At 43.7% G+C, this 15243-nt stretch overlaps 1 protein-coding gene across 3 annotated transcripts in view; it reads right to left on the minus strand.

Annotated features, from left to right (window-relative positions):
• KIF9 (kinesin family member 9) overlaps positions 1–15243 on the minus strand; it is a 691235-nt gene that overhangs the window by 330935 nt on the left and 345057 nt on the right. For all 3 annotated transcript variants that reach the window (XM_078664229.1, XM_078664228.1, XM_078664230.1), the window contains one exon: positions 12926–13068. In XM_078664229.1, the coding sequence (XP_078520355.1) occupies positions 12926–13068 (143 nt within the window). The remainder of the gene's footprint in view (positions 1–12925; positions 13069–15243) is intronic.

A 15243-nucleotide genomic window follows, 5' to 3' on the forward strand; every position in this document is an offset into this window, starting at 1 on the left:
AACCCCGGCTTGGCCATCGCTGTCTGCAAGTTCGACCCCTACTGTAGCTGGTTCAACCCCTTCTCATGTCCCGGGAACTCTTAGTGCGCGACTATTGTTTACTCGATCAGCGGAGGGGTACGTTGAAAGACGGCTAGTAGTGGATCAGGCATCTCAGTGGATACAAAACCCCATTTATACAATCAAAGATATACGGAGTACTCTTAGAGATTACGAGCCGGTTTTTCAGCAGTACGCTTTGGAAAGTATGGCCAACCGTTTGATTTCCCTATAGGAACAGTGTTTCCCAGACGGGAAAGCCCCTCAGGTTTTGCATGACATTCTGGATCGAGCATATAAGTTTGAGTTAGGACACGATGATGTCTACAGAAATGTTGAGATTCTAATGAGATATAGAGAACGTTTGCATTTGAAATGCCCAAATTGGGATTCTCAGCATCCAATGTGGGAAGTCCATCCTATTTATCATCCTGAGTTACCGGAGTTAAGAGATGCCAATGATCAAGTAACTAGAGCACGCGTGGAGGCACGATTTCAGGAGCAATGGGTTTATACTCCTTGGAAAAGGAGTGAGGTCCTTTCCCTGAAATCACAACTTCCTGATCCCCGAAGAAATCCCACTGCCTATTACTAAGAGCTCACTGAGGCTGCTTCTTCGGCTGTAATGACTCTGGCTGATATAGAGTTCTTTTTCGGTTTACTGGTTCCTGTGGATGTGTGGCACCAGGTGCATGACCAGAATCATGCCACCAAATTAGGGGGGACCTGGGAGGAATTTATGGGTTGGGACCGGGAGCGGAAACCTGGCGATAAACCTAAACCGGAGATTCTGGCATTACCAGGTCGGATCATTGCGTACATGCATACTCTGATACCGCCCCGAAAAGTAGACTGGGATAAATTAACCGCTTGCAAACAGAAGAAGGACGAGAGTGTTTCTGATTTCTTTACTCGGTTCGAGGGGGTGTTTATCGATTTTAGTGGACAAGACTTGTCAGTGGAAGGTGGTATATGGCTGTTTGTTAATCGTTTTGTGACTAATCTGTTACCCGAAATTTCTGCACGGCTGCAGGCTGCAGAGAGTACTTGGACCACTTCTACCCCTTCTGTCATACTAAGAATGGCTCAGTATTATGAACACAGGGAGTACGAGAGTAAGGACAAGTCAGAAAAGAAAGCAAAGGATCTCAAGACTCGAGTGTTGTTGCAGCAAGTAATCAGGGGACGAGGCAGAGATAGAGGCGGCAGAGGGTTCGTCCCGAGGGGGGCGGGAGCGGGATGAGGCGGAGGTCCAGCTGGTGCTTTGGGAGTGAACCAATGTGCTTATTGTAAACAGGAAGGGCATTGGCGAGCTCAGTGTCCTTTGTTACTAGCCCAGAATGAAGTAGTAAGGGGAAGAGGAAGAGGTCGAGGTGGAATGGATTGGAGTGATATGAGAAGAGAAGAGATAGCACACGGTGAGTCAGGAAGAAATTGTTTTGATAATCAGAGAGGAAGGCTGTATTATAATGAGGATTGCGTGACCGACGGGACAGATGGGTATGTTTATACATAGGACAGCCACGGACAGAGTGGGGGCCAGGTGTCCGTACCCGTTGATCAGCGAGGGCCTTATGTCAGGGGGCGATTAATTGGGACTTCCTAAAGCTTTCTAGTGGACACGGATGCAATGAATAGCTCTATTGCTTGTTCGCTGGTCCCAGGGGCTGCTCTGTCCGGGCAAAATAACGTTTCAGTAGGATTCTCTGGAATCCCGGTGGTGAGCCCCATCTATAAACCTATCCCGATTACTATAGGTCCAGTGACAATTTCGATTTGAACTTTATTGCGACTAGTTATAGCCATAAAAGCACATTCACAACAATACAAGTCATATTACCAATCCAAGGTCACAGTACGCCATTCAATTAACACATAGTAATAAGGCAAGATAGATTAAATACAGTCTTGATAAAAAGTCATAATTATAAAATACAGTATAAGAAAATAAATTACATCATACGTTTAAAATATAAGAACTATTAAAAACTTCTCAACCGGCCGTCCCTATCACTCAATTCCCTAGCTGTGGCCCACCAAATCTCCCACTTCCGCTTATAAATAAGTAAATATATATACTGCAAATACGAATCAAGGTACTCTATGTATGAATCCATAACACCCTAGTCATTGGCCTTAGGTGGTTCAGATTTTAACAAATGTCTACGGGTCAGCCGCATAGAGAACAAGAATTTTGATACTGCGACCACATAAAGTGGATCGGTATCAGTCCTTAAGATCCTGAAGAAATCAAGGTAGTTTCTAACCCCCAGATTCCTGCAGAGTTGGATAATCCATTTACGCCTTGGGTGCTTATAAGCTTCACAGAATAGCGTAAAATGGATTAAGGATTCTTCCTCAGTCTGGCACCCAGGGCAAAGAGAAGAACAACCTCCAACCCACTTGTTGGTAATCGCGAATAGAGGGAGGGTTCCATATCTGAACTGCAGAAACAGTTTCTTGGCTAAGGTTGGTTGAATAGCGTCCAAAGCTATTTCAAATTCATAATTGCTCTTAAAATCTAAAAATCTATATGTTAAGCTTGAGGGGTTTGATAGCTGGAATATCTGTGTCAATTTATGTTCTTTCAGCACCTTCACCAAGGATCTCTGAGATATAGCAGGGCAGGATGTTTCGGGATCGGTCCATAAATTTTCCATACCAATGGCCGTAAAAGAATGTTTTATATAAGAAAGCCACGGTAGGTTGCACGCCCCCAAAATGGACAGCACTGTTTTAAGCTCCTCTTTATAACTGGCCAACTCAGGAGAACTCCACAGTCGCCGCCAGTATAAAAGTGGTCGGTTTGAGACAATATCCGCAACAGGAATAATATTTAAGTCCAGCCTCAATGGAACAAGGGGTGTGTTTTTAGGCAGAGTCAAAAGCTGCCTTAGGAAATTGTTTTCGGTAACTGTGAGGTCCTTGTGGAGCTTATGCCCCCACAGTTCTGCTCCATAAAGAGAGGCTGATCTTGCTTGGACCCTATATATTTCCAATGGGGGGATAATATATTTTAAAACACAGCTCTTGTGGACTTTTAGAATACCCCCAACTGACTGGGTGAGTCTAAGATTGGCCTTCACCATCTAGGGGCCCCATCCCATTTTTTCTGTCAATGTAAGGCCAAGATAATCAAAGGTGGGGACCCTTTCAAGGACTCCCTCATCTAGCAAGTATTGTGGACAATTAATGGATCTAGCATTAAAAATCATGTATTTGTGTTTTTTTAATGTTGATCACGAGATTCCGTTTCTGACAAAACTGTGCAAATTCATTAAGGACACGCTGCATTCCCCGCGCAGACTTTGACAACAACAGAGTGTCGTCGGCAAACAGAGCGGGAAAGCAGGTTTGGAACAATTTGGGGGAGTCTATATCCTTGATCGCTAGTAGGTCATCTATTAAACCGTTTAAAAAGAGGGAGAACAGGGTGGGTGCCAACACACATCCCTGCCTCACCCCCTTTTCCACGGGGAACGGATCTGTCAGTTGGCCGTTCCTACCATATCTAACTTTGGCAAAGGTACCTTCGTGAAGTTGTTTAAATAAATAGCATTAGTACGGTGGAACCCCCATAGTCAGCAAGATGGTCCACAGCTGGCTACGGCTCTATTGCTTGTTCGCTGGTCCCAGGGGCTGCTCTGTCTGGGCAAAATAACGTTTCAGTAGGATTCTCTGGAATCCCGGTGGTGAGCCCCATCTCTAAACCTATCCCGATTACTATAGGTCCATTGACAGTGGATTCTACGTTCTTGCTGACATCACATTGTGGAGAAATTCTACTGGGACTGGATTTGCTAAAAAAGTTGCATGCAAAGATTCATTGTTCCCCTGATGGTGTGTATGTGACTATACAATTGCCAGGCAAGCATACTCAACAGTGTTTTGCTAAGAACGAATTCCTCTCTCTAGAGTTCGCTGTTATCCCCTCAACGTTGTGGGCGACTGGAGATACCGATGTTGGTCTTTTAAAGATTCCGCCTGTCTCTATCACTTTGAAGCCTAATGCTTGTTTACCACGTATACCTCAGTATAAGATCTTGCCGGCTGGTGAGAAAGGTCTATTAGCTATTATACAGGACTTAATTGACAAAGGTGTAGTGGAGGAAACGGTCTCTAATATATGCAATAGCCCCATATTACCGATCTTGAAGAAGGCTCCTACTGAAAGCGACCCTGATTATGCTGATACATATCGCTTTGTAATTGATCTGCGGGAGATTAACAAAATAGTGGTGCCACAATATCCGGTGGTTTCTGACATCACTACTATCCTTACCATGATTCCCCCGACGGCCAAGTATTTCTCAGTGATTGATTTAAATAAATGCTTTCTTTAGCATTCCAATCCACCCTGATAGCCGTCATATTTTCGGCTTCTCTTTATCTTGGCGCAGTTTTAGATTTTGCCGCACTCTCAAGGGGTACACTGAGAGTCCTAGAATCTATAGTCAGGCTTTGAAAGCAGTACTGGATGAATTAACTTTGCTCCCAGGGAATGTGCTTCTCCAGTACGTGGACGATTTGTTGGTGGCCTCAGACACTGAGGAAGGTTGTAAGGAAGCCACGGTTAAATTATTGTCTCATTTGGTAGTTAACGGTAATAAGATATCTCTCTCCAAATTTCAATATTGTCGACAGGAGGTGACCTACTTTGGTCATCTACTGTCGAAAGAGGGGAGGAGACTAACTCCTGAGAGTGTGGCTACTATTTCTAACATGTCTGTACCTCGTACTCAGCGTGATGTTCGTGCATTTCTTGGCATAACCTCCTACTGTCGCCAATGGATTCCCAATTTTTCTCTTCTTACTAAACCTCTCCTGTATTTAACAACTAAAGATGTGTGTGAACCTCTACTTTGGACCGATGAATGTCAGAAAGCTTTTGATTCATTAAAATCTGCACTCTGTTCTGCACCTGTCTTAGGAACTTCTGACTACCGAAAGCCTTTTGTGCTTTATGTACACGAGGTGGACGGTTGCTCGCTTTCTGTGTTAACACAAAGATTTGGTGGTAAGCAAAGACCTTGTGCTTATTTTTCGGCGGTATTGGATAACGTCGCCAGAGCCCTTTCTAGCTGTTTAAGGGATACTGCTGCAGTTGTCATTCGACAGTCGGAAGGACTCGTTTTGAATACCGACCTCGCAGTGATGGTACGGCACGCTGTGGATGTATTATTGAACAAAACAAAGACCCAGCACCTTACGAGTGCACATCTTATTGGATATGAATTGACTTTGTTTGCCCCTCATATTACGATCAAAAGGTGTGCCACTCTGAATCCAGCCACGTTACTCTCCCTCCCTTCGGATGAGCCAAACAATGACGTACATGATTGTATATTTCGAACTGAAGAAGAAATGAAGGGACGGGTAGACCTCACAGACACTCCTCTATCTGATCCCCAAGGGGAATTGTATGTGCATGGCTCTTGTTTCAAATTACCAGATGGCACAACGACAGCTGCATATGAGATTACCACTCTCCGCACTGTAGTCGAGGCTTCTCGAGTACCCTACCAGTCAGCACAGGCAGCTGAGTTAGTGGCATTGTTGGGAGCTTGTGAGTTGAGCGAAGGATTAAGAGTAAACATTTATACTGATAGCCAATACGCCTTCGGTGTTGCTCATAGTTTTGGCAGGTTGTGGGCGGAGAGGGGTTTCCTCACTTCTCATGGTCAACGGATACAACAAGGCACGCTGATTCTAAGATTACTGACTGCTCGGACATTACCAGAGAAGGTGGCTGTAGTCAAATGTAGCGCGCACAAGGCAGTGGTAGATGCAGAGAGAGAAGGGAATGCCTTTGCTGACCAAATAGCGAAAGAAACTGCTAGATCTAAAATGTATCCGATGTATGTGAGCTCTGCCAGATGGGTCGAGGAGACAGAAATGTTTGATAACACTATGGAAAGTGTTCGAGAGATACAGAGGGAAGCTACTCCTGCTGAACTAGCCGGTTGGGAGAAGGAAGTGGGAAGATTAGATGACAATGGTTGTTGTGTTGATTCGAGTGAAAAACAGTAATGGTTGCTCCCCAATGCACTAGTCAATGCTTTAGTAACAATGGCCCATGGTACAGCACAGATGGGGGCAAAAGGCATTTGTGCATTGTGTGGAATAATCCGAATATTCCGAAGACTGCTGCCCACCTAGTTCAGTATTGCATGATCTGCCTGCGAAATAATCCTGGAGGCAGAGAACCTGTTCTTAGTGGATGTTTTGCACCCCCATCTTTGCAATTTGAAGTGCTCCAAATGGATTATATCCAGCTGGAACGCTTTTATAATCTGAAGTATGTCCTTGTTGTGGTATGTGCTTTCAGTAAATGGGTGGAAGCGTACCCGAACAAGGAAAACACTGCTCTAGCGACTGCCAAGGCTTTGATTAAGGAATATTTTCCCCGCTATGGATTACCACGGGTGATCTGGACAGATAACGGGGGACACTTTAATGCAGAACTTATCAGACATGTTTGCAATGGGTTACAAATTAAACAAAAATTCCATGCTGCCCGACACCCCCAATCAGCAGGGTTGGTAGAAAAGTATAATGGAATCTTGATTTTGAAATTGGCAAAAATTCAAGAGGGCACCGGGCTGAAATGGCCCGATGCCCTGCCCTTAGGTCTGATATCCTTGCACATTACTCCACACTCCATGTCACCATATGGGGTCATCTTCGAACAACCAGCTAATGTTTGGGGCGTTCCAAGACCTAGAACATTCCGAGAAATTGATTAACCTATGATGACGGATTATTTGTATGCTTTGACTAAAGATCTCCGTTCCATTCATCAACAGGTATCGGCAGTATTGCAGTCCCTGCCGGAGGGTCCCGGACATCGTTAGGAGCCAGGACAGTGGGTCCTCGTTCAAAATTATCCGCGAAAATCCAGCCTGGACCCTAGGTGGTCCAAGCCCTACCAAATTCTTCTGGCAACGCGGACGGCGGTGAAGGTGGATGGCAAGCGGCATTGGATTCACGTTTCACACGTGAAACGCCTGCCTCTCCCGCTTCCTGTTGATCAACAAAACAAGGAAGGAGTTCTGACCCAAGAGAGCGAGCGAGCCCCTCGTTTTGTTCCTTTTTCCGACGCCCAAGGGCAAGGAGAAGGAGTGTTGGGCACGAAAGGGGCTTTGTAATCTGCACCGGTAATTGCCCCGGATTCTGTTGCCCCCACAGTTGCACGAGAGGTTCATGATACTCCAATTGCCGCAAATGTATCCCCTTCTGTTTTGTTTACTGATCAGGAAATACCTGGCCATGATCAATACAACCTGCGGCCCAGAAAACGACACGGTACCCCAGGTGAAGATGGTAGGAGATAGGGAGATACTTGAGCAATAGGGTTTGCTAGAATCTATCTGGGGTACTGAGCGAGACACTGAACTGAACACGTTGGGAGCCTGGAACATTGGATCGCTCTGTTCAGAAAGAAAGACTAAAACGTAGAAAGAAAAGGGGCCCAGGATTGTGGTTTTCTTCCAGAATTGTGTGGAATGTAACTCCGGCATGGGGATTTGCCGTGTGATTTTTTTTATGAACGATAGGAGACTGCCTGTGAGGCTCTAGATGGAAACAGGGGAGAAGCACCCTCTGGCAGGTTGGACTGCATCGCCCTAGTTTAGTTTTGGACTTTTAGTTCGCATGTACCCTTTTGGTCGTTTTGTTCCTGAAGAGGAATGGCCCCTTGCACCTCGTTATTTGCCTATATATGTCCCTGTGTTTTCCTCTTGGACCATGCGTGTAAAAGTAGCTTTCGTAGCCACAGTTCCAATTTTATTGATTATATTAATGAGTGTATGTTGTGTACTTAGAATTTCGTCATCCTATGCACATCGTATTGGGAATAACTACACCGCCTCCTGAACACTTCTTTTTTACCCTAGCCCCGCATAAAGAAAGGCATCGTCAGACATATGTTAAAAATGTATTCGTTGAAATGCTGCACCAGACGCATAGTGCTACTAATACAACAAATTGTTGGGTTTGTGGTCTTCAACCCTCCGATCTATTCATTTCTTTACCTTTATCATATTTGGGAAGTTGTGAGGCCTGGTTTAAGTTGCTATCGATGATGTACATGCATTATACAGTAGATACTGCTCGTTATTCCGAGAGGGATTCCGAGATGATTTTGGCCTATATAGAAGTACATCAAGGTTTTGACCCGCAGGGGAATGATAGGGAGGGGTCATTAGACCCAAATGCCTGTGTGAACCAAATACTGAATATGAGAATGTTGCTTGGCAGCGAAACGAAATACTTGATTTTGTAGAGTTTAATTTTACCCAGTATTTTCAACAATTTCAAGAGAGGAATGTTACTGATGACAAAGCCATCCCAGTGCCCATATTGAATAGTACTTCAGCATTTTGTGTCCAGAGAGCAGGACACATTTCAGTAGGAGACAGTCGGTGTAATTATACTTATCGGCTGCGCACCTTTAGCAGTCCACCATTATTAACACCTCCAAATGTATATTTTGTATGTGGTGAAAATGCTTACACCTGGCTTCCCCGGGGTTGGACAGGCCGCTGTTATTTGTCTTTTCTGTATCCACCAGTCTATATAGCCCCCTCTAACTATCATAAGGATCAGCGATTAGATGAGCAAGGTCTGTCAGTAGTTCGAAACAAAAGCGAGATCGAACAGCACTTTATTGATATTGCAAAGGGAATATTTCCTATCTGGGACCCCATCATAACTAGCATAGAAGTGAGGCGTCTGTCTAGGGTAGTCGAGAGGGTAATCAATACCACTTCAGGAATATTGACCAACTTAAGATTGGAGCTTCAAGCTACGAGGCTCGTCTCGCTTCAGAACAGGATGGTTTTAGATGTTATTTTGGCAGATCGAGGAGGAGCATGCCGCGTGATCGCCAGTTCCTGCTGTGCATATATCCCTGACTCCTCCCCGTCTGTTCATTTGGCCATCCAAAAGTTACATTGTTTGGCTTCTGAAGTACATGCAGATACTGGTACTTGGTCCTTATCTGGGTGGTGGTTCTGGGGTCTGTTGTCCACTTGGGGATGGAAGACATTAATGATACTAGCAGGCATAGTAGGTGTCATCTTTACCTGTTCTTACTGTGCTGCAAAAATGACTTCCTCTGTAACAAGTTCTCCTCTCACTATAGCAAAGGCTCAAATAGTCCAGCAGGAAATAAGGGATATTATGCAAATCGATAAGAGCCTCTTCGAGGACTAGCATCTTTTAGTTAGCTACATCATGCTAAAAGGGTGGTTCTGAGAGATAAAATTCGATTTGTCTATAGTTATAGAGGTATAAGGTATCTTTTGTTAGCATAATGTGCCTATATAATTGCTTATCGACCCTGACTGTTATGATTCTAAAAGGTTAAGTCTAGTTAAGTAAAAGTTTCCATTTCTCTCATACTCTACCATATGAGACGAGCCGAAAACCACACAGACGCCATCTTTGCTTTGTCCGCGTCAGGCCTGAGCGTGGTCACAGGCTATCCTCCAGTAGTCAGTAGGCCCTGTTAGTTGAGTTATAGCGAACAGCTGAATGCACACTATTCTTTCTCTATCCTGAGACCCAAGGTCGCATCTGGCTTCAGAGGTGATAAACGCATTCCTGATGGTGCCGTGCCTACGCTCCCAGGCACCAGGACGAAAGGGAGTCACCCCTCCTGACCTCCCCAATAATAGCAGAAGCAGAGTTTCGAACTAATCCTGTGTACCATATTCGGTCTTTCCTTAGAGCCAAGTAGTACTTTTCCATGTACAGTGACTTCACGTGTGGATCTGAAGGTATATATGCAATGTATTGACTGTAAGCTGGCAGTCTTCTCCGCGCACCTGATGGGTGGGGATGAGAGAGGCTCCTCTATAGAGTATTTTGTGTAATAAACAATTAACTTTATCTTCACTGCCGACTGGCCTAAAGCCCTTCCTTGGCTTTAGGCCAAGGGTCGAATATCCATTGGACAAAGTCCTGATGGAGCCATTTGCTTTCAATGGGAATACTCTGAGCGGGAGAAAATCACTCCCATGGAAGGTCCCTCACTGGCCGAATTCTTTAAGCATGTACTCCAGGTGAAGAGTTCTACCTTTCAACTTAGAACTTTTTTTTGGACGACAAACTTGCTTCATCAAGGTGAACCAGCAAGTTGAATCCGACTGGCAATCAGATGTCAGCAGCTGCGGTCCAGTGATAGCCTCTGGTTCTTTCAGCCCATCTTTTTGAGTTAGGAAGGAGGAGTACAGTCTGACACTTATTCAAGAGCCCTAGGACCTTAGGGATATCACTCGGGAGTCAGGACTCACTCCAGGGGAAGCCACCAGCAGGCTCCAGAGCAAGTCAAGTTGGAGCTGGTCAGTTGGGCTATTCAGGCAGGTGGAATTCTAGCAGCTTTCTTGTCCCTTTCTTGACAAGAGGCTAGCCAACTAAGCCTTGGAGTCCACTCTTCTGTCCTGGGTTCATGTGGGAGCAGGTCCAGCCCTTTGGGTTTGTCTCCACTGGTTACAGTGGGTGCAGTCCTCTCTCTTAAGTCAGGATTCAGCAGGTGCAGTCCTTCTTCTGTCTTCCTCAGATCCAGCAGTTTTCTGAAGAAGGTATCCAGGGGTGCCAATTTTATGCCTAGCACTATTGTGCGGCTTACTGAAATTCCCTGTCCAATAGGGAAAAAGTTCCCTAGAGCAACCCTATCCACTTTGACATCACTTCCTAGGGGTTGACCCTAAACAATCCCATGGTGCCCTGCTCTGCCAAAATCCAGCATGGCAGAATCTTTTTTTCCTTGGTCAGAGCTCTAGACACACCCCTGTGTGTCTAGGGAAATGAGGAACCCTGCAAAACCAGTGCTACGACAGGCTTACCCCCACAGGGATTGGTGCCCCACTGGCTACATGGACAATGGCAGGGGCAGGCCTAGGTGTGAATCACATCTGCCTGTGACAGGGACTGCCCCTTTGAAGCTTGTACAATTGGTTTCCACTTCCTCCAAGCCATCCTTTCAGGAGGAGGTCACACCTACTCCTAGCCAAGGCTCTTGTGTTTCCGTTCCTGAAAGCAATTCACACCTTCCAGCAGCCGCGGGGTGACAGTTGGGTATTATCTCAGAAAGGGTTATTGTAGGCTTTATGCACAAAAATGCCATTTTCTAAAAGTGGCCTTTTTAAAATAGTAATTTAAAATCTGACTGTAGTATCAGATTGGATGTTACATTCACGTTAATTTGAATCCTTGAAATCTTGGTTCTAGCTATTCTCAAACGGAAGTTATATATTATAAGGTATAATGTAATCCATTGCTTATCTTTGGGAGAAGCAGACTTTCCACAGTGAAAAACGACTGTGGAGATTTTTCACTTTCAGGACAGGTAAAACTTAAGAACACATCTGTAACTATTTAAATACCATGCACCCGTCCAATGGAGCGACTCACCAATATAAAAAAGGAAGGTGAGGCCTGGCAAAATGTGTATTATGCCAGGCCGAAATTACATTTTAAAAACTGCACTGGTAGGCTGAAGTGGCAGACCTTGAGTCATATTTTCTAAATAAGTGCTGCAGTCCACTGGTGACATTTAACGTACAGGCCCTGGATACACAGTGCACCTTATACTAAGGACTTCCAGATAAGTTAAATATGCCACCAATCAGGGTGAATCTGCTTTAAGGGGTCAGAGCACATACACAGGTGGACTAGATTGCAGTGTTCAAAAAGTCCATAAACTAGCAGCATCAGTTCAAAAATTGGGGGGGGGGTGATGTGCAAAAAAGTGTCCTTTTCTTATATAAACCTACACATCCAACTTAAAAATATATATATTGCCACTAACTAAAGATAATTTCACTCTGGCTCTAATTTCCCTTCAGTGACTATCAGCCCTTAAAAGAATTGTTATCCCACTTAGTCCATCATGTCTTCTATGACACAGGACAAGATATATAGATTTCATTTCTAAATGTGGATGTCATATTTGAGCTGTATAGTCCCTACTATTATGGAATGAAGGACATAGAAGTCTTCCATTTATATAGGGAGCATGATGGTGCCCTCGGGGTAGGCTAAGTTTCATTATTTGTTTTTAGGCATTTGGGTGTGGATAAATGGCTCTTCGTTGGTTACATTTGGTTAGAAGTGATTTTTGTTGCCATTCATGGCCCATTTTGATAATATTCCTATCAAAATTCTGCTCTCTCCATCTCCATTCAGCAAGCACCTTGATCTTCTATGTGGCTCTCCACAACTGCGCTATCCACTAACTCAATGTGTACTTGTAGGGACAAAACAACAAGTATATAATATGTTAGTTTATTGAAAAATCTTTCAGGAAAGAAAGATGCTTGATATTTCAGAAGCGTTCAATAATGGGTCTCCGGTCTCCACAAATTTCCCTTCCGAACCATCAGCCTTGGGGATCTAGCTCCTCTTACTGAACGATTTCCAATATTTTTCAATGCCAAACACATTAACCGGATGACCACATTAAAACAATAATACTTTAACAGGGTAATTTAGACCCAGGTATAATTTAAACAAATAACGTTTGTGCAGGGTATCTGTTTTTTGTTAGGCCAATACACATATTGAGAACTAACAATGTCCATGCATGCATTATTAAACCGTGTGCACACGTTTGCATTAGCACATACCACCATGTCATGGTGGAAGCTGGTGGTAGCTGCCCATGCAGAGACAGGAGTGAGTGCAATGTATGTTCAATTTCTCATGTGAGTTAGCACTAAAACGGGACCAAACACAATTTGCATCCATGTTAGCTGTGACATTTGGATCTAATTGACCAGTTAAATGTGTGGTAGACAAGCTGACATTACATGTATCTTCTTCCTGAAAATTCATCAACTGAGCACTATTTGCTGTAGTCCGATCTCCAAAACCCCATTACCTGCTAATGTCTTTGTATTTTTTGCTTTTTCTTCTCCCAGAGTGGGGTCCAGTGGGCTTGGCTGACAAAGGAGCTACACCAATCCCAAACCCGTGACCATCCACTTCCCCCACCAACTGTCTTTCGGTATCTGACATGGTAGCCTGCAAAGAGAAAGGTAGAATTAAAGTCTGTTTATGGATCCAATCAAGGATGACAACATACAAATGCCACAAAGTGGCTGCAGAATGTGTGAAAAGGGTTCAATTCAAAACCAAAGTTCAATGTACCTCAAATTCAAAACAATAAACATCATCTAACCGACCACAGCTTAGCAGAAGAAGTGAGGATTAGTACATGCCATACAATCCATTCACAGGAGCAACTCCATTAGTTATAGAATAAAAGAGACTTGACCCACAAGAAGCAATTACTAACAAGACACGCAATGGCCCCATCTTCTATATACCACATTCATTAGCCAGACGTGTACCATTATTCCTGGTTGCAGGGTGGGTCAATGGATTGTTTCTGTGAATGCATATTAATATATTAAGAAGAACAACTTTTAACAGCAAATAAATCAACAAAAGATTTAAACAAAGCAGATGACTGTCTGGTAGTAACATCTTACTCTCTCCTGGAGTCAGTAACTCACACTCAATTCACACTATACCGGTTCCTTCCTGGGTTATGTTTCCACTAGGGTCCTAACGTCTTCTCTTCCATGCTGTCTTATTTATCTTTTGCACTACTTTCTAAGACAACTTCACTGCCATGTATGTTGCATTCTGCTCCCACCGTTCCCTTCTTCCCCTATGTTTAAATTAGCAACATTGCTCACTTTCATCTTGACCCCTACTCAGTTATCCACCTATCTAACTTTGGATGCCACTGCTGAGGTAGACAACAGCCTTATCCTACTTAAATTGCTCCATTCGATGCCACACCTTATCAGATTTGTGAGCTATGAGAGAGATACAGTGATTTCCATTCCAGGGCCTCTGCGCTTTGATCTATTTACACACACTCTGCAGTATTTGCAATCAGAAGTATTTGATTTCGGAAGATTCCCTTTGGAAGTATTTTCCTCGATGTTTTGATTGTGTATGGTCTCCGGTAGGGTTGCAGATTAGTAATTTATCATGGACTAATATAGATAATGAGCCAAATTCATTTTATTCACATTCTGCCATGCTGTTTTAACATTGATTTTAATAAATGTATCAGTTAAAAATGTACATGAATGAAGATTCATGTGTTAATTAAGATGTGAGCACATATATACAAAGAATAAAAACACATATGCTAAACACATCTGTTACTCCATGGACATAATCATGCATTACTAACGATCAACTCATCTTTGGTAAAACGCTGACTGAAATATGAAGGCCACATTACTAAACTGCACAACACTGTGCACCATTTACCTTAAATACTCTAACTTATTGTAACTTATTGTTAAAATCTTCCAAGTTACTGGTTCATTTGAATCAGTAGTCTAACCATTCAGTTGTTAAATGGCTACTTTTAATTGCACAGGAAATAGAATCACTTGTGTCCCTTTTGCCATACACTAGCACAACATGTGGTGGACATTATAAGACATTCTGGGCAAAAGCTCTTGAATATAGCATGGTTACCATAAAAGGAACGAACACTGAAAATGAAAGAGTTCTAGGGTGCTCCCCAAATTCACATCCACCTCCTCCTCCCCCTCCCCCAAGCCAGAAGAAAGACAATATCCTAAGAAAAATGTAGTTACCTTTGATAATGGTATTTCGGATGGGTACATAACCTTGGTGCAGATTACTCACCTTACGATTCTCCCCCAGTTACCAGACTGGATTCAGGATCGTTTCCCTCAGCAACAATTCTCTAGCTTTAGCAGAGGGCGCCATGCAACCTCAGCTTCAGCTTTGCCCACCCGCGAGTGACAACATCAGGAGCTATTAAGTGCAGGCTGGTCTTTGGGGGTCAACTCTTGATACTTTTTCACTGACGCGTGCCAAGAGGAACTGTGAATGCATTATCAACTGCTACAAATACAGTACATGATATGTTCGCATACCGTGGGATCTTGTTAAATCATAGCATTTACTCAATAAGGAAGGGGGGGTTCAGATGACAAAGATGCAGCAAGGTATCCACTAAAAAAATGGTTACTGAACATAAGCAACTTTTTCTTCTTAAGAGTTCATCTTTCTGCATGTTCCTCATCTTAAAAATGAGTCCATATTAATACCCTCCAGAACGCGGGATGAGTAGTGCCAATTAACCAAAGAAGTCATGCAACACAGTCCTTGTAAAGTGTCTATCCCTGAGTGTAAAAGTAT

The sequence above is a fragment of the Lissotriton helveticus genome, chromosome 10 (genome assembly GCF_964261635.1).
Source record: "Lissotriton helveticus chromosome 10, aLisHel1.1, whole genome shotgun sequence".
Lineage (NCBI taxonomy): Eukaryota > Metazoa > Chordata > Amphibia > Caudata > Salamandridae > Lissotriton > Lissotriton helveticus.